The sequence below is a fragment of the Choloepus didactylus genome, chromosome 4, assembly GCF_015220235.1.
Source record: "Choloepus didactylus isolate mChoDid1 chromosome 4, mChoDid1.pri, whole genome shotgun sequence".
In the NCBI taxonomy this organism is placed as follows: Eukaryota; Metazoa; Chordata; class Mammalia; order Pilosa; family Megalonychidae; genus Choloepus; species Choloepus didactylus.
The window spans coordinates 52,353,966-52,380,702 of NC_051310.1; the positions used below are offsets into that span (position 1 = coordinate 52,353,966).

Sequence of the window (26,737 nt, forward strand, 5' to 3'; positions counted from 1 at the left end):
GCTCCTAAGCTTGCATAATGTCAATTGTCTTATCTTCGAGTTCACTGATTCTTCTGCCAGCTCCAAACTGCTGTTGATCCCCTTTAAGGGGTTTTTCACTTAAGTTACTGTGGACTTCAATTCCAGTATTTCTGTTTAGTTCCTTTCTATAATTTCTATCTCTTTATTGAAACTTTCATTTTGTTAATATATCATTTTCCTGATATCCTTTATTTATTTGTCCATGTTTTCCTTTAGCTCTTTTGAGCATATTTAACACCATTTTTTTAACAGTCTCTGTCTAGTATGTTCAAAGTTTGATCTTTTTCATTGATATTTTCTGATGTTTTATCTTCTTCCTTTGAATGGAACATCATTTCCTGTTTCTTTGTTTCCCTTGTAATCTTATGTTGCACACTTACATTTTAATACTGAAATATGTTAACTCTGGAATTCAATCCCCATGGTATCTGTTCCTTAAGTTTGTATACTGTTAATGATATGACAGATAATTTCTTGAATGTTGGGAGCTAACAAGAACAAATAAATGTGAAAAACAAAACACCTTTCACAGTCTTTGTAAACTGGCTAGGTATTAACTAATGCTTTCCTTCAGAGCTCAGCCCTCCTACCAGGGACCCTGAATAATGGCCCAGGGTGAAAGTACAGGGTCCTCTCCAGTCTTTTCTGAGCATGCATATTGTCCTGGGCATGTGCTCATGGCCTTTGGAATACCCCTGTTTACAAGGATCCAAATTACTTCTCTTCTTCCTAGGTAGTCTTTTCCCTGTCCTGGATGCTCTATTTTGTGTCTAAAAGCCAGTAGTCCCCTAGGCCACTGTAATTTGATTGTTTCTTAAACTGTTTTAGCTGTGCACAAGCTGTTTTTGCATGTAAGACATTTTCTGGAACAGCAAGCCAGAGATGAGCATCCTGGTTTGGTCCTTGATTCTGCCATCAGATAGATTGTCACAGACATATATGCATCACAGTATGCATAGAAGCAGGACAGGTTCAGAGACCTGCACTGAGAGAGTAGACTTGCTCCACACTGGGCCAGGGAGGGGCTGAGGGAGGGACCAAGAAAGGTACCACAAGCTTTTTATACCATTTTTAAGTTGCCTTTTTCTTGATTCAGCACTCACTCAGTTGCTGCAACCCTTCAACTGTTTTTGAGAGCTCTGAGGAAAATGGCTACCAATTTTGCTAGTTGTTCAAACATTCTGTGGGGGAATGGCACCCTGGAGCATCTCACTCCACCATCTTTGTTGACTAGCAATAGCTACTTCAGTTTTTAAAAACATTTTTTTAATAGCAGGTGAAAATTATATTCTCCAAATTTACTAAAGTTCATATAATAGCATTATATAAAATTGTCTCTTCATTTTGAAATTAATCAATCTTTCAGATGATCAAGAGGAAAAAATTTGAGGATAATGTAGTCAGCTTGGGAAGGGGGACAGACTATTTGGAATGTATGACCCTCAGTTCCTGATTTCCTACAAACACCTCTCTTTGACTGTGGGAAAAGGCATCAGTGAGATATGCCCTAATGGCCTTACTACAACATGCTATACAATTATAGCTGTTGTTCCTAGTCAAAGGGGAGTTGCATAACTTATTGAGAAAATACAGGGAAGTCTCAGGACAAGAACTGCTACACATGGGACTGGAGCAAGAAACTGAAGGAAATCTTCCATCCATCTGAAGCCTGCTCTGCTTCCTTTTGTGACTGTGTTTCATACTTCTTTTTTTTTTTATTTTATTTTGAAATAAATTCAAACTTACAGGAACAGTTGCAAAAACAATACAAAACCCATACACAGAACTCCAGCATATCCCGACCCCCCTCCCCCAATACCCCGATCCACCAGCTTTAACATCCTGTCACGCCGCCATTTCTTTCTTTTCCTCCCTCCCATCCTCCCTGCCTATCTATCATCCATCATCTATTGCTCTGTCTTCTGAACATATGAGAGCTAGCTGCACACATCCTTGAACAAACAATATAATTCACATCTACAGTTCCCATGAACAAGAACATTCTTTTATGCAATCCCATTAAGCGCAGCTAGGAAGTTCAAGAAATTCAACATTGATACAAAGCTTACACTCTATATTTCCTTTTTTTTTTTTTTCTTATGTCCCAGCTGTGTCCCTTTGAGCCTCTTCTCCTCCATCCTCATATCCCATCCAGGATCATCCTTGAAATTTAATTGTCATTGCCTATTTAGACCTTTTATTTTTTTTCAATTGTGGAAACATACATACAGCCTAAATCTTCCCATTCCACCTCCTCCCTTGCATTCCATTAGCGGGATTCATCACATTTAGAATGTTGTAATGCTATCACCTTCCCACCATCCATTACTAGAAATTTCCCTTCACCTCAAACACCAACCCTACACTCATTTCTTAACTCCCCATTGCCCCTTCCCCCATGTCTCATAACCCATACTCTACTTTTCATCTCTATGGTCATATTCTCTGATACTCTCTTTGTGTTTGCTGTGGGGCTTAAATTTAACCTCTTAAATCTATAATGATCTTGTTTTTCCTTGATACCAACTTAACTTCAATAGGACACGTAAACTATGTTTCTATACTCCTCCATTCCCCCACCTTTATGTATTTCTTGTCAAAAATTACATATGTTACATTGAGTCCAAAACCACTGATTTGTCATTAGAGTTTATGTATTTTATATCCTGTAGGAAGTAAATAGTGGAGTTACAAATCAAAAATTATTAACTTCTATTTGTATTCCATTGTGGTCAGAGAATGTGCTTTGAATATATTCAGTTGTTTGTTCTTTAAATTTATTGAGGCTTATTTTATGTCCCAGCATGTGGTCTATTCTGGAGAATTATCCGTAATCACTAGAGAAGAATGTGTGTCCTGGTGATTTGGGATGTAATGTTCTATATATGTCTGTTAAATTTCTCTATATCTCTCTCCTTTCTTTGCTTCTCTGTGGTAGGGCTCCCTTTATTATCTGAAGTAGGGCAGGTCTTTTATTAGCAAAATCTCTCAGCTTGTGTTTGTCTATGAAAAATTAAAGCTCTCCCTCAAATTTGAAGGAGAGTTTTGCTGGATAAAGTATTCTTGGTTGGAAATTTTTCTCTCTCAGAGTTTTAAATATGTTATGCCACTGCCTTCTCACCTCCATGGTGGCCGCTGAGTAGTCATTACTTAGTCTTATGTTATTTCCTCTGTATGTGGTGAATTGCTTTTCTCTTGCTGCTTTCAGAACTTGCTCCTTCTTTTCAATATTTGACAGTCTGATCAGAATATGTCTTGGAGTGAGTTTATTTGGATTTATTCTATTTGGAGTTTGCTGGGCATTTATGCTTTGTGTATTTATATTGTGTAGAAAGTTTGGGAAGTTTTCCCCAATAATTTCTTTGAAAACTCTTTCTAGACCTTTACCCTTCTCTTCCCCTTCTGGGATACCAATGAGTCTTAAATTTGGGTGTTTTATTTTATCTATCATATCCCTGAGATCCATTTTGATTTTTTTTATTTTTTTCCCCATTCTTTCTTTTGTTCTTTCGTTTTCCATTCTGTGGTCATCAAGGATGCTGAGTCGTTGTTCAACTTCCTACAATCTTGTATTATGAGTATCCAGAGTCTTTTTAATTTGGCCAACAATTTCCTTTATTTCCATAAGATCTTCTATTTTTTTATTTACTCTTGCAATTTCTTCTTTATGCTCTTCTAGGGTCTTCTTTATGTCCTTTATATCCTGTGCCATGCTCTTCTTCATGTCCTTTATGTCCTGTGCCATGCTCTCATTGTTTGATTTTAGGTCTTTGATTAATTGTGCCAAGTACTGTGTGTCTTCTGATCTTTTGATTTGGGTGTTAGGGTTTGGGTTCTCCATATCGTCTAGTTTTATCATAAGCTTTAAGATATTCTGTTGTTTTTGGCCTCTTGGCATTTCCTTTACTTGACAGGGTTCTTTCTGGATATTAAAATACCGAGCTCTAATTTGTCAGATCTACAGCTTGCTGGCATATACTTTCTCTAACTAGCCAGCAGATGGCATCCACGAGTCACCTATTCCCCTCAAGTCAGTTCTCCCGGACTTTGTCTTTGTGGTGTGTGGGGATCTGATTCTTGTGGGGTTCAATTGGTGTACTAAGTTTGGATGTGTTGTTGATGCTGTCTGTCCTGAATGTGGGGTATGTGTCTGGGTGGTTAGGGAGGCAGGGCAGATTTAATAATCAAACCTCCCAGGTGTTCCTGGAGATTTAAGCCTGTTGCAAGAGTCTACACCTTCATTTCAGTCTTGCCACAGATTGTCTCTGCCTCTGACCCACAAGTCCTTGGTATTGGCATAGGGTCCCTGGGATTTCTGAGTGGGTCCTCCTTCCCAGCCGTGCTCTTCCAGGACCTCTGCTCAGGGAAGGCTGTGCCACATCACAATGCACGCCAGCCTCCAGGGAAGCCCTGGGCTGCCAGACCATGCAGGGGCATTCCCAGCCTGCTTTAAAGATGGTTGAATAGGGCGTGTTAATTTCCCCCTTTTCGCACAGCTCTGCCTTCCCAGCTCCGGGATAATTAGCTGTGGGTGCACTAAAGGACACTGTCCATGGCCAATATTGTGGCATGTGCACGATGCTGTAGGAAACACTCTTGGTGCACCTCTGGGCTATGGCTCCGTCCCTGGACAGGATTGTCTCCAGCCCACCGGGGAGATGGCTGCAAGGGGCATGGTTTCTTTCTCCTTTTGGTTCCCCTCTGTCCCCCTGACCCCAAGACAGTCAGCAGCGGGTGTGGGAAGGGCTATCCTCCATGCCAGACACTGAGGCATTGGCAACAGCCTGCTCCTGCCGTGCTTCACTGTGCAGTTCTCACTGCTGTGTCTGCAGCCACTCCCAGTTTTTTTTTTTTTTTTAAAAGAACTAGTCCATCTCCAAACACCATCCCACGGTTTCCCCACACCACAGTGCAGCTGCCAGACTTTCAGCTGGCTCACTCACTTGTTTCAGAATGCAGACTCCCAGTTTCACCAAATGCACAGTCCCTGTGGATTTAGCAGACCTTGTCTGGCTGGTGCATTGCTGGAACTGGTGTTCTGGGTCACTTTCTGGCTTTTATGTAGTATTTTTCATGGACGTGTTTTTTTTACCCTGTCTCACCTAGCCGCCATCTTAGGTTCTTCATACTTCTTTTTATCTATATACTATGATTGGTGGCTTGAATTATGTACTGCAACAAACACATGTTCTTAATCTTAATCTGCATCCTGTACTGTGAAACCCATTACAAGCAAGGCCTTTTGAAGATAATATTTTAAATAAAGTGCAACAAACACATGTTCTTAATCTTAATCCTTATCCTGTAGTGTGAAACCCATTATAAGCAAGGGCCTTTTGAAGATAATATTTTAAATTAAGGTACAGCCAACTGAACCAGGGTGGGACTTGGATTACTGGAGGCCATATAAAGACAATCCGGAAGTCACAGAAGTGAGAAAGGAGACAACATCACCATATGAACGGAGGCAGAGATGCAAGCCAAGGAACCCCAAGGATTGCCAGTAGCCAGCACCAGAATGCTATGGTTTGGGGGGAGAAAGCAAGCTTTGCCAATATCTTGATTTTGGATTTCTCCTAGCCTCAAAAACATTGTTTAGATTAACCCATTGTGTGGTATTTGTGATAGTAGCCCAGGCAAACTAAGATACTGTGTTTTCCTCTCAGTGAACACATGGCTAAATATGGCCACCCAAACCCTGAGTTTACCTCTCAAAAGTCCGGCCATCTTTAGAGACTACCAATTGTCTCTCTCTCAGAAGAATTCCCAGAATTCCCATGAAAATCTGTTTGGCTCCACTTTGGTTACTGATCCAATCCCCATCAGGGAAGTGGAGTCTTATAATATGAATATGGCTTCCCGGGTCCATACCATGGTTCACCCAATATAGAGAGAATTGTGTACTGAGAGATTCCCAAAAGACAAGTACTTTACAAGTAGAATCTTTTTATAACATGGCTCATTTCTACATAAGTTTAAATGTATTATGATTAAAATTACGTATTCTAAAACATAATTACAGAGTACGATGATGATATCATCAGTCTATAAAATAGGCAATAATCTTTACCTCCAATAACAGATTTTTAAGAATATAAAAGCTCAATTAATACCACAATTAAAACTCAGGAAAAATTCTCTTACTTTGAGTGTGATTTAGTAGTTTTAGTTCATATGTATTTTGAAAAGACTAGGCAAAGAATCATAGTGCAGGATATGCGTTAGTTCTTAAATTATTCCTAGTAGTTATGATTGAAAACTTTACTACACTGGCAAAATTTTAATTATAAGCAGTCTTCAGTTACCTAACTTGTTTGAAAAATATGTTCAAGAAGGAGATGAAAATTCCTTGATTTTCCATTTTTATGGTTCATTTTGTGGAAACCTAGTTTTCCAAGAGTTTTTATCCATTTGGAATCTCACAGAAGAAAAGTGCTTTTGATGAATTTGGTGACTGAGGATATAGGTTACCCCCTTTTTACTCAGAAAACTTTACCTTCTCCTTTTTATTAGTTGGCAAATTAAAAGAAAATTTTCTATATTCTTTTTATTTCCTCCCATAGTTTTTCTCCACATAATTCATTTTCTCTCTCGTGATGGTGGGAAGAGGCTGCCTTGTTCTTGGGTGGATTTGAAGAATCAAGCACTGTTGTTTTATAATATTCTATGAGATGTCTAAGAATAAATTTTGCAAGAAACTAAAATAATTTGGACAATTCATTTTTCTATTAATCTATAAGCCTAATTTCTTCCCATGAAAATTTTAACTTGTAAGCTGATTAATAGCACTGTTAATATATTTTAAGATCAAAATATTGGAGGAAAAAATCATTCAACCACAAGTTTAAATTCTGTAAGTATTTGGACAGCTGAGAGTACCTCAAATGCTCCATGTGCCACAGGAGACATCAATAACTTGATCCTTGTTCTTTAATATCATTGGTATCCAGCACAATGTGTTTTTTATAGCTAATGGTTAATCCAGTGCTTACCTTTCTAAATTGCTATGATCTCCCTTTGATATTCAAATGGTTTTCAGCACATGGGAAGTGTGAGGTAGGAAGCCAAATGTGGTATATAAAAGATATCCAATTTGTGACCCAGAGTATATACTTGCCTTTACAATTCATGAGGCTATGAAAATTATACATGTGTTTTTGCAATGAAATGGTTTCAGAACTGTCAAGGTTACCCATAATCTCCAACCTGCTGAGATTCAGTGGTCTATTCTATTCCTTGAAGTTCTCAAAATCTTGACACAGTTGATCACTCCCTCCTTCTTGAAATACTTTCTTTACTTGGCTTCCCCAAATCACATTCTCTTATTATTTCACCCAACACACTGGTTGCTCCTTCTCAGCATCCTTTACTTGTTTGGATTCTTCTTTAGGACCTCCAAATTTTGGAGTCCTCAACCCTTCACTATTCTCTATGAGATTTCATCCAATCTCATTGCTTTAAGTACCTTCTGTGTTCAAGTGACTCCCAAATTTATATATCAAGTCCTGACCTCTTCCCTGAGCTCTAATGCATATACTCAACAGCTTCCTTGACTTCTCTACTTTAAGGATATCTAATAGATATCTCAAACCTAACACATCCTAAACAGAACCCTTGATTTCCCACCTCCCTGAAACTTCTCTTCCTTTAGTCTTCCCTATCATAGTTAATGTGGCACCACCATTCATCTAGTTTCTCAAGCCAGAAGTCTAGAGGTCATCTATCATTCCTGTTTTGCTCACTACCTAACCGTAACCCAACATTAACTCCAACCAAATCCAAATACAAGTGCTGTACCTTCATATTCAAAATACATTCTAAATGCAATAATTTCTCACCACTTCCACCACTACAACCTTGGTTTGTGCTGCCATAATCTATTCTGGGCTACAGCCTCCTATGTGGTTTGTCTTCCTCCATTCTTGTCTTTCTCCATGAAGTAGCCAGAGTGATCTTTATAAGATATAAATCAAATCATATCACTCTTCTGTTTAAAACTCCTCCCCTGATTCCCTTCAGAATAAAATCTAAACTCCTACCTCATCCTCAAGCCCCTATATGATCTAGTCCCTGTCTACTCCTTTAGTTTCATTATAATCCTTTCTTCCTCAAATACTCCAAGCTTGTTCCTGCCTCAGGGTCATATCATCTGCTGTTTCTTCTGTCTGAAAAGCTCTCACCCCAGATCTTCACAGGACTAGCTCCTATTTATTGATTCAGGTCTGTTCACAAGTTCCCCCAAAGAGGTCCTCCCTGGCCACCTGCCTTAAGTGGCATCTTTGCACCCGGTATCTCTCGATCCCTTACCCTTAATTTATCTTCCTTGGAGCACTAACACTATCTGAAATATATTATTTATTTTTTAACAACCTGCATATATTCTGACTCCTCCACTGGAATGTCATTTCCATGATGGCGGAAATTTTGCTTGCACTATATCCCTAGTAACTAGAATATATCTGGCAGAGACTAGGGGCTCCACAATTGCTTCTTAAATAATGTATTCATCAATTTAAAAGAGTAAAATTTTCTGTCTATTTTAAAATATATAAATATATGCCTTAATTTCCTGGCTGCTATGACAAATAGCACATGATGGATTGGCTTAAACAACAGAAATTTATTGACTCACAGTTTCAGAGGCTAGAAGGCTTGCTTCCTCCTGGGGTCAGTAGTGTTCTGGCTGACTGGAAATCCTTGGGTTCCTTGGCTTTCCCATCATATAGCAGTGTCCTCTCCTTTCTCTTCTAGGTTCCCACTAACTTCCTGCTCTTAGCTTCTCCCCATGGCTTTCTCTCTGTAAGGCCTCTGGTGACAGGATTAAGACCCATCCTAATTCAGTTGGCCACTCTGTAACTAAAAACAACATCTTCAAAGATCCTGCTTACAATGGGTTCACATCCACAGGAATGGCTCAAGATTAAAAACATGTTTGTTTGTTTGTTTTTTTCCTACGGTACATAACTAAATCTACCATAGTATATAAATAAATACATTGCTTGGGGGAATGGAGACTGGAAGTTTCTGATGCCATAAATGAATGTGGCTTTGCTGGAAAATATGTCCTAATACAAATCTGTTTCACTTCCTCTGTTTATAGACTTTTGTTTACTGATCACAAGGAAAAACTGAATAATATATCTAATTATGAAAAGAATGAATACCTGCAGAAGATAAAACAGGTAAGAGGGCAGGAATGATGGATTTTAGATTATAGCTAGATTTTATTTTTAAATATTTTAAACATATGTGAGAAAAGTGAAATTTTATGAAAGTACATTTAACAACAACTAATAATCACCATGATTATTCACAGCAATTGATTTAAAAATCTTATTCCCTCCCAAAGTACTTTAAGTATATGAAAGAGCAAACTTTGTCCATGTGAAGATGAATTATGTTTTTGGTAATTTTTCATGTGGGTATAGTAATTTTATGTTAAGAATGTTTCTGTGATTAATGGATATTTTTCATGTGACTTATTTAGAGAAATCAGGGCCTTCCTGCTGTTCTGTTTTACCTATAAAGTGTGGCTGCCTGTTATGTGTTTAATAATGTGAAGTATTTTGGGTCAGATTTAGCTCCCAGGAGAATTCCTTAGGCATTTTAAAAATTTATGTTAAAGGAAATATCTTATCATAAGCAAATAATCTTGGATGTAAAGCAAGGTTTAGCCACATGATTATTCAGTGGAACATTCATTATGATAGTCAACAATTGGGGGCGAAATATAGCTGAAGTCCAAAATAAGGGCCCTGGTTAAATAAGTAATAATACTGTTCACAATATATTATTGAGTGACAATATTGTATAAAACAGTATGCAAAATGTGACCATATATACACCTGAATACACACACACACTAGATGTAGCTGAAATTCTGCTTGTCCCTTGCATTGAAGATGAAAAGTCCTCGGAATCCCCATATACATATACTAAATTTTAGTAGTCCAGGGCTTGTATTGTCAGAAGCCCTCTGCCTACATCCTCTATCTCTGTTTTGTCCCCAGGTCAAGCAGGTCTAAAACTCATCCTTTTCATTGGTTTTTTTAAGAATTCACTCAGTCAAAGGGGCAGATGTGGAAGGGGTTCCCTTCAATCCACAACCCTAAGACAAATTCTGTGGGTATAACTAAGTGACCACTTTAAAGGGAGCAGGGCTCTGACCCATTTATTATTTCCACTGGGGCAGAAACTATGGGCCCTTGGTGATATCCAATCATAAGCCTCACGAGTTATTGGAAGCAAGTTTAAGGATAAAGTTAAGTTCCATTAAAACTTTAACTTCTTTACTGTGAAATATTACACATTTACAGAACAGTATATAAACTGTTAAGTGTTTATGCTTGAACTTTTCACTCTATTAACAGTGAATGTAATTAATCAAATTTCCTTAAGTCCAGTTTATCAATATTTTCCCTTTGGTTAACACTTTATGTGATCTATGTTATGAAGATATTCTCCTGTATTATCTTCTGGAAGCTTTATCATTTGGCCCTTCATATTTAAGACTACAAGTCATCTAAATGTGTCTGTATGTGTATTTGGTGTGAGCTAGTAATCAAGATTAGTATTTTTTCATAAGGTTGTCCAATTGGCCGGCACTATTTAGTTAAAAGATAACCCTTTCCCCATTACACTGCAGTGGCTCTTTTGTCATAGATGAAGTGACCAAATATGTGTGGCTCTGTAGACTCTGTATTCTGTTCATTTGGACTAGTAGACATTCATCACACTAAAACCATAATATCTTAATTATTAGTTTTAAAATAAATTTTATAGCTGATAGTATATGTGCTCCAACTTTGTTCTTCTTTGAGATTGTTTCAGCTATTCTTGGCCCTTTGAATTTCTATCAGTCTGTCAAGTTCTGCCCCAAAAATACGTTGGGATTTTGATTGGGGATGCATTAAGTCTATAGATCAGTTTGGAGAAGATTTTACATCTTTATAATATTGAGGCTTCCAATTCATGTATATGGCATATCCCTCATTTATTTTATGCCTTCTTTGCTCCCTTGGACTTAGGCAGCTTCATTATGATTTGTCTTAAGATTTTCTTTTTATTTATCCTGCGTGGGCTCTGTGGGTTTAAATCTGTAAGTCACTGTGTTTCCTCAGTTCTGCAATCTTCTTAGGCATTATCTGTTCAGATATTTCTTTTGTCCCATTCTCTTCTCTCTCTTTCTGAGACTCCAATTGTATGTGCATACTTATTTGTACTAACATACATATGTGATATGTCTTACTTTGTTTTCCCATGCTGCATTCTGTAAGATTGATCTTACTTTGGGTTATTAATTTTGGTTATTGTATTTTTCAGGGGGCAGTTTGTATTTGGTACATTTTCAAATCAGCTATGTCTCTCTTTATTGGTTCCAAATCCATGTCATAATTTTCAAGCATGCCTAATATTTCTTGGATCACAGGGTTTTATAGTCAGTGTCTGAAAAGCCCATTATTTGAAATTTCTGGGCATCTGTTTCCATAGTCTGTTGTTTCTGTCAGTTCTTGTTCATTCTATCTTATTTCCTTCTCTACCTGGTGGAAAGGTGTGCACAGGACATTGTACTTGAAAAAATACCTGTAGAAACAATTTGAGGCCTATGATGATGGTATCTTCCTCAGTAGCAGATTTTTTAAGTGCAGTTTTATTGAGATATACTCAGGTACCATACAATCCATCCAGAGTGTACAATTGATGGCTTTTAGTATCTTCACAGAGTTGTGCATTCATTACTACATTCAGTTTTAGAACATTTTAATTTCTCAAAAAAAAAAAAAAAAAAAACCCCATACCTCTCAGCAGTAACTGCTTAGTCCCTCTATTCTGCCCGATCCCTACATAACTGCTATTCTGTCTCTTGTAGATTTATTTATATTTACTTTTTATATAAATGGAATCATACAATATGTAGAACTTTGTGTCTAATTTCTTTCACTTAGCTAAATGTTTTTTTATAAATTATTGTTTTTAATTAGACAAGTTATAGGCTTTTAGAAAAGACATGTAAAAGCTACAATGTTACCATATACCCCCCCATTGTTGACACTTGGCATTAGTTTAGCACTATTGTTACAATTTTTGAAAGAATATTAAAATACTGCTGCTAACTGTAGTTTGCATTAGGTGTATTTTCCCATATACCACCCTATTATTAATACCTTGTATTAGTGTCATACATTTGTTATAATTCATGAAAGAACATTCTTATACCATTAATACTAGTCCATTGTCCACAACAGGGTTCACTGTGTTATACAGTCCTATATTTTATCTTCTAACTTTCATTCTAGTAACACACAGAACCCAAAACTTCACCTTTCAACCACATTCACATACACAGTTCAGTGTTGTCAGTTACACTCACAATAATGTATTATGATCACCCCTATCTTTTTCCAAACCTTTACAATCAACCTAAATAGAAATTCTATACAAATTAAGCACCAGCTCTCCATTCTCTGCACCCAGCCTATCCCCTGGTGATCATATTCTAGATTCTAACTCTGTGAGTTTGCTTATTATAATTAGTTCATATCAGTGAGATCATACAATATTTGTCCCTTTGTGCCTGGCTTATTTAACTCAACATAATGTCCTCAAGGTTCATCCATGTTGTTGCATGGATCAGGACTTCATTCCTTTTTATAGCTGAATAATATCCCATCATATGTATATGCCACATTTTGTTTATCCATTCATTGGTTGATGGACACTTGGGTTGCTTCCATCTTTTGGCATTTGTGAATAATGCTGCTATGAGCAACAGTATTCAAAACCTATTTGGGAGACAGAAGATGGCAGCATAGAGAGGAGTGGAAGCTAGTTTGTCTCCCTGGAACAACTAATAAACAACCAGGAACAACTAGTAAATAATCTGGAATAACTGTGGGGGGACAAATGTGACTGTCCACTCATCATACACCAACCTGAATTGGGAGGAATGCCTGAGATCACAGCATAAAATCTGTAAGTAAAAACTGTGGGTCCAAGCCAGGAGCTCCCTCCTCCCACAGCCCAAACTGCAAAGCCTCATGGTGCTAGAGAGCAGCACTCTCCGAGCAAGTGAATATAGCTCATCTGATCTCCAACTGGGGTTTTAATTAACAAACGTAGACTGCTCAATACAAGATATGAATCCCCAACAAGCAGACAGAGGCTTTTGGTGATGACTAACCTTGGAGAGCTGGAGGGTGGCCGCAGACTGGCCCTGAAGGGGGCTTTCTGTCCCTTTTCTGGCTCAGTGGAGAAAGCCTCAGCCACTTTCAGTTCCCAATGTTCTGACCAGACAAGGGTGAAGATAGTATAGGCAGAGAGTCTATTCAAATGTAAATGACCTCTCCCTAGGGGGTGTATTTTCCCTAAGAGGAAGAAAGTGGTGCCAAGCTTTACTACCCATCTTCCATTCAGAACCAGACCCCAGAACCTGGGTGAAAACAGCCATGGGCCACACCTTCTTAACACCAATCTGGAGCTACAGGCTGACAGGTGCTACCTGCTGGGCAGAAAAGCACAATGATGTGAGGCCTTGCAGGGTGTACCAATCTAAGACAAACCCTTTAGGAGATGTGATACTATTGCCTCCTGCTGAGACCTGAGTCTGTTCTGGTCTGGGCAAACCTGATTGGGGTAACCAAGGAAATCAGATGCCTAGACAACAGAAAACTACAACCTACACTAAGAAAAATGAAGTTATGGCCCAGTCAGAGGAACAAACTTACACTTCAACCAAGATACAGGAATTTAAACAACTAATGCTAGATCAATTCAAAGTTTAGGGAAGATATGGCAAAAGAGATGAACCGTATAATAAAAACACTGGGCGTACATAAGGAAGAAACAAAAGTTTGAAAAAACAACTGGCAGAATCTATGGAAATGAAAGGCACAAATGAAAAACACAAGAGATGAAAGACACAATGGAAACATACAACAGCAGATCTCAAGAGGCAGAAGAAAGCACTCAGGAACTGGAAAACAATGCACCTGAAAGCCTTCACACAAAAGAACAGATAGAGAAAAGAATGGAAAAATATGAGCAACATCTCTGGGAACTTAAGGACAAAACATAAAGCAGGAATGTACATGTCACTGGTGTCCCAGAAGGAGAAGAGAAGGGAAAAGGGGCAGAAGCAATAATAGAGAAAATAATCAATGAAAATTTCCCATCTCTTATGAAAGACATAAACTTATGAATCCAAGAAGTGCAGCATACCCCAAACAGAATAGATCTGAATAGGCCTTTGCCAAGACACTTAATAATCACATTATCAAATGTCAAAGATAAAGAGAGAATCCTGAAAGCAGCAAGAGAAAAGCAATCCATCACAAAGAAAGGAAGCTTGATAAGGCTATTTGCAGATTTCTCAATAGAAACCATGGAGGCAAGAAGGAAGTGAGGTGATATATTTAAGATACTGAAAGAGAAAAACCACCAAGAATCCTATATCAGGTAAAACTGTCCTTCAAATATGAGGGAGAGCTTAAAATATTCTCTGACAAACAGACAATGACAGAGTTTGTGAACTCTACAGGAAACACTAAAGGAAGCACTTCAGACAGAAAGGAAAAGATAGGAGTGAGAGATTTGGAAAACCATTTTGGGAGATAGTAGCACAGCAATGTAAGTACACTGAACAAAGATGACTGTGAGTATGGTTGAAAGAGGAAGGTTAGGAGCATGTGGGACACCAGAACAGAATATGAAAGATAAATACTGGGACTATATAAGTCAGTGAAACCTAGGCTGATCAATGATTGTAATAAAAGGTACAAATATGTTTTTACATGAGGTAGAACAAATGAATGTCAATGTTGCAAGGTATTAAAAATAGGGTGGGATTGGGGGGAAAATACAATCAATGCAAACTAGAGACTATAATTAACAGACACATTACATTATGCTTCCTTGACTATAACAAAGGCAATATACCAAAGCTAAATGCATATGGGGGGGGGGACATAGGGGAAGGCTATGGGACTCCTGGCATTGGTAGTGTTGTCTGACACCTTATTCTACTTTAGTTTAATGCTATCTTTCATTTTGTTGCTTTCTAGCTGTCATGGTTTTTTTTTCTTCTCTTTTCTTTTTCTTTTGTCTCTCTACCTTCTTTGACTCATCCTCCTTCTTTGTGGGAGAAATGGAGATGTCCTTATATAGATAGTCACAGTGGTGCTGAATACATAAATATGTGACTATACAGGGAACAAATGATTATTTACTTAGGATGGAATGAAACCACCTTAAAAAATGGGTTGATGAAGAAACCTTGAGGGCACTATATTGAGTGAAATAAGACAGACACATAAGGACTAATATTGCAGGGTCTCACTGATATGAACTATTATAATATGTAAACTCATAGACATGAAATATAAGTTACCAGGATATAGAACGAGGCTAAAGAATGGGAGTGGTTACTTATTATGAGCAGTATGTTCAACTAGGGTGAATTTAAACATTTGGAGGTGGACAGATGTGATGGTAGCACATTGTGAGAATAACTAACAGTGCTGAATGGTGTGTAAAGGTGGTGGAGAGGGTAAACTCAGAGTCATGTATGTTGGAGGTTAAAAGATGGGAACGTATAAAACAGTGAATCTTGTGGTGGACAATGTCTGTGATTAACTGTACAAATATTAGAAATCCCTCTCATGAACTAGAACAAATGTATGACACTATAACTAGAAGTTAATAATAGAGGGACATATAGGAAAAAATATATATACCTACTGCAAACTATATACTGCAGTTAGTAGTATTGTAACATTTCTTTCATCTACAGTAACAAATGTACTATACGAAAACTATGGATCAATAATGAAGGGGGGTGGTGGTTAGGGGTATGGGAGGATTGGAGTTTGCTTTTTTGGTCTTTATTTCTTTTCTGTAGTAATGAAAATGTTCTAAAAATTGAAAAAAAATTAATTGTGATGGATGCACAACTGTATGATGGTACCATGGGCAATTGATTGTACATTTTGGATCTTTAGATAGTTGTATGGTATGTGAACAATCTCAATAAAAACTAAAAAAAAAAATTAAAAAAAAAACCTATTCAAGTCCTTGCTTTCAAGACTTCTGCATATGTATCTAATAGTGGGTTAACAGATCAGAAGGTAATCCTGTATGTAGCTTCCTGAGGAACTGCCAAATTGTATTCCACAGCAGCTACACCATTTTACATTCTCACCAGCAATGAATGAGTTTTCCTACTTCTCCACATCCTCTTCAACACTTGTAATTTTTTGCTTTTTTAAATAGTAGCCATTCTACTGGGTGGGAAATGGTATCTCATTGTGGTATTGATTTGAATTTTCCCATAGCTGGTGATGTTGAGCATCTTTTCATATACTTTCTAGCCACTTGTATTTCCTCTGAAGAAATGTCTATTCAAGTCTTTTGCCCATTTTTAGTTGGGTTATTTGTCTTCTTATTGTTGATTTGTAGGATTTGTTTATGTATTCTGGATATTAAACCCTTATTAGATAGGTGGTTTCCAATTATTTTCTCACATTGAGTGGGTTGTCTTCATTTTCATGCCAAATTAAATCCACAAAAGCTTTTAATTTATTGTAGGTCCCATTTTTCTATTTTTTCTTTCACTGCTTGTTCTTTTGGAGTAAAGTCTAAGAAACCATCACCTAACAAAAGATCCTGAAGATGTTTTCCTACATTTTCTTCTAGGAGTTTTATAGTCCTGGTTCTTATATTTACGTCTTTGATCCATTTGGAGTTAATTTTTGTATATGGTATGAGGTAGGGGTCTGATTTCATTTTTTTGCATATGATATCCAGTTCTTCGAGCACCATTTGTTGAAGAGACTATTCTTTTCCAATTCAATGGACTTGGCAGCCTTGGAGAAAATAAATTGGTCATAGGGGTGAGGATCTATTTCTGAACTCTCAATTTGATTTGATTGGTTGATGTATCTATCCTTATGCCTGCTGTTTTGATGACCGTAGCTTTGTAATATGCTTTAAAGTCAGGAAGTGTGAGTTCTCCAACTTGTTCTGCTTTTTCAAGATTTTTTTTGGCTATCCAGGGCCCCTTGCCCTTCCAAATAAATTTTATATTTGGCTTTTTCATTTTTGCATTGCAGGCTATTGGAATTTTTATTGGAATTGCATTGAACCTGTAATTTGGGGTACAATTGACATCTTAACAATATTTGTCTTCCAATCCATGAACACAGAATGTCCTTCCATTTGTTTTGGTCCTCTGATTCCTTTTAGCAATGTTTTTTAGTTTTGGGTATACAAGTCTTTTACACACTTGGTTAAATTGATTCCTAGATATTTGATTCTTTTAGTTGCTTTTGTAAATAACATTTTTAATATCCTCCTCAGATTGCTCTTTACTAGTGTATAGAAACACTACTGATTTTTGTGTTTTGATCTCATATCCTGCTACTTTGTTGAACTTTATTAGCTCTAATGGCTTTGTTGCAGATTTTGGGGACTTTCTATATATATAGGATCATGTCATCTGCAAATAGTGAAAGTTTTACTTCTTCCTTTCCAAAGTGGAATCTTTTTACTGTCTTACTTATTTCTTTTTCTTGCTTTGCTGCTCTGGCTAGAACTTCCACTGCAATGTTGAATAACAGTGATGCTAGTGGGCATCTTTGTCTTGTTCCAGATCTTAGAGAGAAAGCTTTCAGTCTTTCACCACTGAGTACAATTTTAGGTGTGGGTTTTTCAAATATATGCCTTTTAACAGGTTGAGGAAGTTTCCATCTTTTCCTATATCCTAAGTGTTTTTATCAAAACTGGATGCTGAATTTTGTCAAATGGCTTTTCTGAGACAATTGAGATGATCATATAGGTTTTTCCTTCATTTTGTTGATGCAAACTTTTACATTAATTGTTTTTCTTATATTGAACCCCCCTTGCATACCTGAGACAAAACCCACTTGATCATGGTATATAATTCTTTTGATCTGCTGTTGGATTTGATTTGCAAGTATTTTGTAGAGGATTTTTGCATCTATATTCATAACAGAAAATGGTCTATGATTTTCTTTTTTTGTTTTTTTATCTGGCTTTGGTATAGCGTGATGTTGATGTCATAGAATGAGTTAGGAACTGTTTCTCCCTCTTCAGTTTTTTGGAAGACTTTGAGCAGGGTTGGTATTAATTCTTAGAATGATTGGTAGAATTCACCTGTGAAGCCATCTTGTCCTGGGCTTTTTTGGTTGTTGGGAGATTTTTGATGACTGATTCAGTCATTTACTTGTAAATGGTCTGTTAATGTCTTCTATTTCTTGGAGAGTCAGTGTAGGTTGTTTATATGTTTCTAGGAATTTGTCCGTTTCATCTGGGTTATCTGAATTGTTGGAATACAGTTGTTCATAGTCTTCTCGTATTACCCTTTTTATTTCTGTGGGGTCAGTAGTAATGTAAACCCCCCCCCCCAATTTATGATTTTATTTGTGTCTTTTCTCTCTCTCTTTTTCAATATAGGTAAGGGTTTGCCAATTTTATTGATCTTTTCAAAGAACCAACTTTTGGTTTTCTTAATTCTTTCTATCGGTATTTTATTCTCAACTTCATTTATTTCTGCTCTAACCTTAGTTATTTCTTTCCTCCTGCTAGCTTTTGGGTTCATTTGCTGTTCTTTTTCTATTTCCTCCAGGTGTGTAGTTTGGTCCCTTTTTTAATTTTAGCTCTTTCTTCTGTTTTAATGTAAGTATTTAAGGCTATAAACTTCCCTCTCAGCAATGTCTTTGCTGCACCCCATAAGTTTTAATATGCTATATTCTCCTTTTTGTTCATCTCAAGCTTTTTACTGATTTCCCTTGCAGTTTATTCTTTCACCCACTGATTGCTTAAGAGTGTGTTATTTAACTTCCAGATATTGTGGATTTTCCAGTTCTCTGCCTGTTATTGATTTCCTGCTTCCTTCCATTATGGTAAGAAAAGATGCTTTGTATGACTTTAATCTTTCTAAATTTAAATGAGACTTGTTTTGTGACTCAACATATGGTCTATCCTGGAGAATGATCCATGTGCACTTGAGAAGAATATATATCCTGCTTGTTTGGGGGTGCAATGTTCTGTATACATATGTTAGGTCTAGTTCATTTATCATATTATTCAAGTTCTCTGTTTCCTTCTTGATCTTCTGTGTAGATGGTCTATCTATTGATGAGACTGGTGTATTAAATTCTACAGTTGTTATTGTAGCACTGTCTATTACTTCCCTCAGTTTGCCAGTGTTTGCCTCATGTATTTTGGGGCACCATGGTTAAGTATTATTTGGTGGAGTGCCCCTTGTATTTATATATAGTGCCCTTCTTTGTCTCTTATAACAGCTTTTGACTTAAAATCTGTTTAGTCTGATATTGGTATAGCTACCCCAGCTCTTTTTTGGTTACTATTTGCATATAATTGTGTTTTGGGGTCCAACATAAGTCTCTTATAAACAACATATCATAGGAACATGCTTTTTAATTGATTCTGAAAATCTGTGTCTTTTGATGGAGAAGTTTAATCCTTTAATATTCATTGTTATTACTGTAAAGGCAGTACTTTCAGTCACTTCATCCTTTGGGTTTTATATGTCGTATCTTCTTTTTACTCTCTTTTCCTTCGTTAAAACCTCCTTTTCTGTGTTGCTGATCTTTTGTAATATATCTGACAGATCCCTTCCTCATTTCTGTTTCTGTATTTTTTTAAAATACTTTCTTTGTGGTTATCCTGGGGTTTATATTATAAAACCTACATCTATAACCCACTAATTTGAAGAGATACCAACTTAGCTTTAATAGCATAGTTATTCTCTACTCCCATATCCCTCTGTTTAGCCTCTTTATGTTGTTTTTGTCCCACTTTACCACTTTATATTTTGCAGGTCCATTATCAAGGAATACGCCTTTTTCTTGTTCAATTGTATTCTGATTCTTATATGAATTAAAAGTAAAATCATATATTGAGGATACAGTACTGTTGGGTTTTACTTTACCCTTTTAGTTACTCTTACTGATGATTTTCATTTTTTCACTCTACTCCAAGCCACTGTCTCCTGTCTTGTCCTTTCAATCTGCAGAACTCCCTTTAGTAGTTATTGTAGGGAGTTCTCTTATTGACGATCTCCCTCAGTTTCTCTTTATCTGTGAACATTTTAAACTCTCCCTCATTTGTTGAAGGACAGTTTTGCCAGATAAAGAATTTAGGGCTGGCAGTTTTTCTCTTTCATATATTATACCACTCCCTTCTTGCCTCCACAGTTTCTGATGAGAAATTGGTGCTTAGTCTTATTGAGGATGCCTTGTATGTAATGGATCACTTTTTTCTTGCTGCTTTCAGAATTCTCTATTTCTGGCATTTGACATTCTGCTTAGTATGTGTCTTGGGGTACATCTATAGGATTTATTCTGTTTGGAGTACGTTGTGGTTCTTGGCCATGTATATTTATGTCTTTCATAAGAATTGGGAAATTTGGGGCCATTATTTCCTCAAATATTCTTTCTGTCCCTTTTCCCTTCTCTTCTCCTTTTGGGACATCCATGATGCATGTGTTTGCATGCTTCATACTGTCATACAAATACCTGAGGCACTGCTCAATTTTTTCCTATTCTTTTTTCTATCTGTTCTTCTGACTGTATGATTTTGATTGTCCTGTCTTCTAGTTCAATGATTCTTTCTTTTGCTTGTTCAAATCTGCTATTGTTTGCCTCTAGTTTATTTTTAATCTCTACTATTGTGAATTTCATTCCTATAATTTCTCTTATGTTTCTTTTTATGCTTTCAAATTCTTCTTTATGCTCACACATTGTCTTCTTAATATCCTTTATTTCTTTATGCATGTTTTCCTTCATCTCCTTGAACTTATTTAGGAGATTTGATTGCCTTTGACTGGTTGTTCCAACTTCTGAGTCTCCTCTGAAGTTTTAGTTTGCTCCATTGGCTGAGCCATATCTTCCTTTTTCTTAGTATGGCTTGTAATTTTTTGTTGATGTATAGGCATCTGATTATCTTGATGAGTTAACTCTGGAAGAATGTTTCTCCCTCTTTTCTGGGGTTTTATTGTTGATTGGCTTTGTATTAAGGTTATTCTTTGACTCTTGGTCCAACTTATTCTAAACCTTTAGAATAGCTTGTATTTAGATATTCAGACTTCTTCAGCTCTTCTTCATCTGATTCTTACTCTGGACATGTGGTACGATTTTTAAGGTTGCACTGTTGTGCAATTATTTCATCTCTAGAAAAGAGTTTCCTCTCCTCTGTTCCTTCTTCTGGAATCTTGATCTGTTCTGTTTTTATGCAGGCTTTTCTCCCCAGCTCTTATGATTTGTTTACATTTTCTCCCTCACTCTGTGCCCCATTTTCCTTACAGTTTTCAGTTCTGGGACCTGTCCTGTCTTACTGCAATTCAGTTTAACCCCCTTTGTAATTTATTTGTTTTCCATGAGGCTTTTCTGCCTCCAGTTTCTTCATCATTAGGCTCTCATGCCCCAGGGATCCAGATGTGGTCAATCCAGAAAGGTGTGTCACTTCAGAAAACTTCAGCTGATTGAAACTGCATTGAGTGATGGCACAAAAGTTCTTACTAGCCTTTCTATTGTGGTCTGTCTCTTTTTTAGCCCCCTGTAGGCCCTTTTGTGTGCAGCACTCTGTAGCCTCTGTAGCAGCTTGCATTCTGCCCTGGATCTCTGTGGATTTAGATCCCTTTGCCTGGATATGCATGGGAATTCTAACTTGCTGCTGCGAGTCTATCATCTGTCTGCAGTGGGGGAGAACTAGGTTGTTCTGTCTCTGTGAGACCCCCAAGCTGGTGGGACTGAGTGACGGGGAAGGGAACTGGGACCGACCAGCATCTGGAGTGGAATTCTCCTACATGAGATTTTTCTGTTTCTTTGATTCAGCATTTGTGGAGTCCTTTGAACTCCGCTAGAGTTCAAAGCAAGTGGAGTTTGTCCTTTTATTTGCTAAATCTCTGTGGTTCCTTTTTTAGGGTATGTCTTACATCACCACGTTGCTGACATCCCTCCAAGGAGCAGATTTTCATTTGCTTCTTTTGGATGCCTGGGGTCTTACCAGTCCTGGATGACCTTAATCTTGCTTAAGGTTTCCTTGTGAGCAAAGTGATGTTGTGCCAAGGCTTGTTTGCAGCCAACTTATCCTTATCCACAGGTGGAGCTCCTTGGGATCCCAGATTAAAGTGGTGGGAAGGCTATCAGTCTCCACACCTGAGTGAGCTCTAAGTGTTAGCTTTTATCTCTCTTGCAATGCAAAGCAGTCAAAACTGGGGTACAGTTTCCAAGTGATTTCTTCCATATCAGTAAACATCCTCAGGGAAAAAGGGGTTTTGAATGCTAGACCTATAACTTTGGGTTCTTGCTTTTTTCCTAGATTAGGCATAGTAATTCCTCATTATCTTGCTAGTTCTTAAATACTTTTAAGAAATTTTTTTTTCATCCGGCTATTTTAGTAGTTCCCAACTGGAAGGCTATTTTGAACTACCCAGACTACTGTTCCTAGTAAACCAAACTTTCTTACCTGTTTGAACAGTTTAATAGAGATATCCAAGCACAAAATTCTTACCTAATTCAGAACACTGATAGGTACTAATTTTTGTCCTTGAATAGAAATATTTAACAAGAAGGAAGCATAACATCTAGTTAAATATCTAGTCCAAGAACTTCTGTTGATATTATATTTTCTTTTCCTTAGTGTGATTTATCTCCTGGGAAAAGGATGACACAGGTCTTGCTGGATGATTATGGTTTATTAATCTCATTTCTTATTTCAATATGTATTATTAATTTATGGTTTTACATCGGTCTTTATTAACTTTGTACACTTTTTCATAACATAACTTATAAAAGAGGCCTCCAAACGTACAACTACGCATTCAGTATAGAATAAATCACTCAACATTTACGGTATATTCTTTGCATGCAAAGCAATTCATTGTGTACGGTGCTATAGAGTTGCCCACCTGATCCTGACTTTCCTCAAAGGAACTATGAAGCAAGTAGTCCTCTTATTCAATTCCTTTGTTTTTCCCTAGATGACTGAGAAAATACACAAAATTCGTTTAGAAAATAAAGAGCTACAGGAGAAAATTGCTACTTTTACCAGACAATATCGTATTGTCACAAATGAAGAGGACGAAGTTTTTAAAAGGAGACTGAAGATCTATGATGAGTATGTTTCTATCCACGATCTATATTTGAATCAATATGCCAAGTTATGGGTGGTTTACTTGCTATTCAAAGTGATGTCTCTCTAGGTCAGCTTACCCTAGTTTTACTCTATTGACAATAATGCAATATTATTCTTTCCCCAATAATAAATAAGCATTTCTCTAATCTTCCTCTAGAGACACAAAGTAATGCTTTCCTCATCTGGATGAGAATAAATCCATACAAACCAGATGCCTTATTTTTACTTCTAAATCAGATTCCTGAAAGGATAATTATATTTTTACTCATTGTCATTTAAACTTAAGAAGTGGTAATAGTTCCAGGTCAGTTTAAGTGGAGTAAAAAAAATTGGTCAGAATAAGGAAAAGCAGTTTTGAAAGATAGCAAGAAATATAATTTACCAAATGTGTTTTAGCACTTACTATGATGGATTCCATTACATTGTTAAATACATGATGTCCTCATACAAAGAGATTCAAAATAATTACATTCATATGTTCATTTTATTTGACAAACACTGAGCCACTCATGACCTGTGTTTGGTTATGTGAGTGGAGAGGTAGGGAAAGAATACGAAGAATTATAAAAAGCAACTTTTCTCTGCTGTCTTGGAATTTGTTGACTGTAGAAAGCAGTTATAATGTTCTTAGACTATTTATATTTAACTATCCTCAAATTCTCTTACAATTATTTTAAGGAATTACAAATATATTGACATTATTCTTTGGAGTCTCTGAGATTCCACTCAGAGCATTTTACCATATTCTCTTTACCTCATTCCTTGCTGATGTTCCTCTATCTCTTACAGTATGTAGAAACTCAAATGGGAAAACTTTAAACATCTAATATAATTGTCTATTTACAACTCTGATAATATAGTTTGACTGATTTTTCTTGACTTTGGTAAGGAATATTATGTTCTCAGATTGCAGCTTAGCAACGTTTTGTCTTGTTGCCCACTTCTTACTTTCCTCTTGTTTTCATTTTCACCATAGATTAAAAACTCCTTCTTAGACGTCATTTATCCCAATTAGTGGCAGTTATTGCTTTTGTCTGCTCATCACTGGCGGTCCACTGCCACCAGTGGGCACCCATCTTTTCAGATGGGTCTCTTTGCCTCAAATGACTTTCTGAAATCTCTGAAATAATCACTGCTCTCCACCAGCAAGATGCTAAGGCCTCTCTTGTTTCCCTGCCCCAAGTTTCAGCCCAGCTTTCCTTCAGAGCCTCAGATCTCACAAGCATATTATCAATGAGCTGGACTTGGTAGGGTGCAAACCAGAAGAAATTATTCCCTTTCCACTACTCCTCTTTCAAATTTCTCCAGCGCAGGTAGATCTCATAGTTGCTCTGGTAGTCTCATAGAGTAAAAGACTATCTTCCCTGGAACTGAGAAGTCTAGTGCAATATGATATCACAACTTTAAATTCTCATCAGATTTAAAACTCCTCCACTCAGTTTAGGCATACCTCAGGCTGAGTAACCTGTAGTGGGAAAGAAAGACATGGTTGTCTGTCTCACGTGGCTTCTTCCTCCATCCCCAATGTTCTGACTGTAGTTCGGGGCCCTCCTGGGTAAGAATGGAGATAGGGAGTAGTGAGAAAGGAACAGAGGGACAGAAAGGCAACAAGGGTTTCTGCTTCAACCTCTATGCTGATGACACTCCAACTGAAAGCTCCAGCAAAGAGCTTTCCACTGAGACTCCAGACTACTATTTTGGACTGTCACAACTTCCTCATTTGGGTGATGTGTTTGGTAGAATAATGCCCTCCCTCCTCCTCCCTAGGAAAAGATATCCCACTTCAAATCCCAGGAACCTGTGAATATAATAATATATCACTCCCATGATTATTCTATGTTATATAGCACAGTTTACCCTTAAGATAGAGATATTTTGCCAGGTGGTGCAGAACTAATCACATGAGAATTTAAAAGCAGAACATTTTCTACAGTTGGGGGTAAAAGAGGAAGATAGAAGAAGTCAATGAGATTCGCAGTGTGGGAAGGACTTGATGCATTGTAATTGGCTTGAAGATGGTCAAACATGTGGAAAGTTTGAGAAGGAAATTAATTCTGCCAACAACCAGCAAGCTGGGAGAGAACATTGAGCCCCAGAGGAGAATTAAAGCTTGGCTGACACCTTGATTTTGGCCTTGTGAGACCTTAAGCAGAGGACCCAGCTAAACCCTGCTGTATCTGGACTTTTGACTCATGGAAACTGTGAGATAATAAATGGTTATTGTTTTAAACCACTAAGGTTTTAGTGATTTGTTTTGCAGCAATAGAAAGCTAATGCAGATGGTCCATAGACATCTTGGAGAAATCTTCCCTAAAGCTCCCTATGCTAAATTAGATGCTCACTTGGAACTCCTATGCATTTCCTAAGATCTTAACAAGAATAGTATGATAACTTTATGCCCACTAGGTTGTGCTCTCCTCCAAGTCAAGAACTGTGCCCAAGTTCTTTAATACACCCAAGATGCTCTATAAACGTGTGGTGAGTAAGTAGCCATTTGTGATGGTTAATTTTATCTGCTTACTTGGTTAGGTTATGGTGTCCAGTTGTTTGGTCAAACACTGGCCTACCTGTTACTATGGAGGTATTTTATACAGAATTAGTATCTTCGACCAGTTGACTTTAAATAAGGAGATTACCCCCCATCAAGTTGAGTGGGCCTCGCCCAGTAAGTTGGAGTTTTAAAAAAGTGAGACCTGAGGATACCAAGAAGAAGAAGGAATTTTGCCTTAAGACTATACCCTCCACTCCTCCCTGGCCTCCCCTAAAGACTTGAACTAAAGACTTTAATATCCCTCCTCCTGGAATTTCCAGCCTCTGGATCTGCCATATCGAATTTAGATTTGCCAGCCGCCACAATCCTGTGAGCCAATTCTTGATTAAAAAAAAAACGTTATATATATATATCTCCATCTCCTGTTCTATTCTGTTCTCTGGAAAACCCTGACTGATATGCCTTTCAAACTCAACATTTCTACAGCTGGCCTCATCCATCATCAGAAATTGGCTCCACACCTGTATTCCCTATCTCCAAGAATAGTTCAGTCATTGACATAATACCTTAACCTAGAGATCAGGAAATTATTTGAGGAAATCCCTTTTCTCCACCATTGGACTCCATTTGATCACCAAGGCTTGTCAATTCCACCTTCCAAAAAACTCTCAAATATATCCTATCCTCCTTGCCAGCTCCATACCTTTTACCTCTTTCAGGTTCTCTGATTTGTATGAGTAACTGCTGCTCAAAGTTCTTCCTGATTTCTGCCTTACCACCCTTAACTTGTCCTCCTCCTTCACACCAGAAGGATCCTCCTAAAACATCTGATGTCATTCCTTTTCATCACTGTATTGTAGTCAGCTGAGTTCAAGTCCCTCTCCTCACTGGACTCGGAACAGATAAGGGCTGTTTCTCTGTCTTACTCAAAGCTATCTTCCCAGGATCTAGTACATTGCTTAGCAGGTAGTGGGCATTCACCAATGGTTTCTCAATGAATATCCTGAATAAAATCCTGTAAGTAATAATCTATCACAATGCTCAAAAATA

General features: G+C 37.4%; 1 protein-coding gene across 3 annotated transcripts in view; it reads left to right on the forward strand.

Annotated features, from left to right (window-relative positions):
• The window catches only part of CCDC175 (coiled-coil domain containing 175), a 136,016-nt gene that overhangs the window by 45,776 nt on the left and 63,503 nt on the right, over positions 1 to 26,737 (forward strand). For all 3 annotated transcript variants that reach the window (XM_037832604.1, XM_037832605.1, XM_037832606.1), the window contains exons 8-9: positions 9,122 to 9,203; positions 23,042 to 23,178. In XM_037832604.1, the coding sequence (XP_037688532.1) occupies positions 9,122 to 9,203; positions 23,042 to 23,178 (219 nt within the window). The remainder of the gene's footprint in view (positions 1 to 9,121; positions 9,204 to 23,041; positions 23,179 to 26,737) is intronic.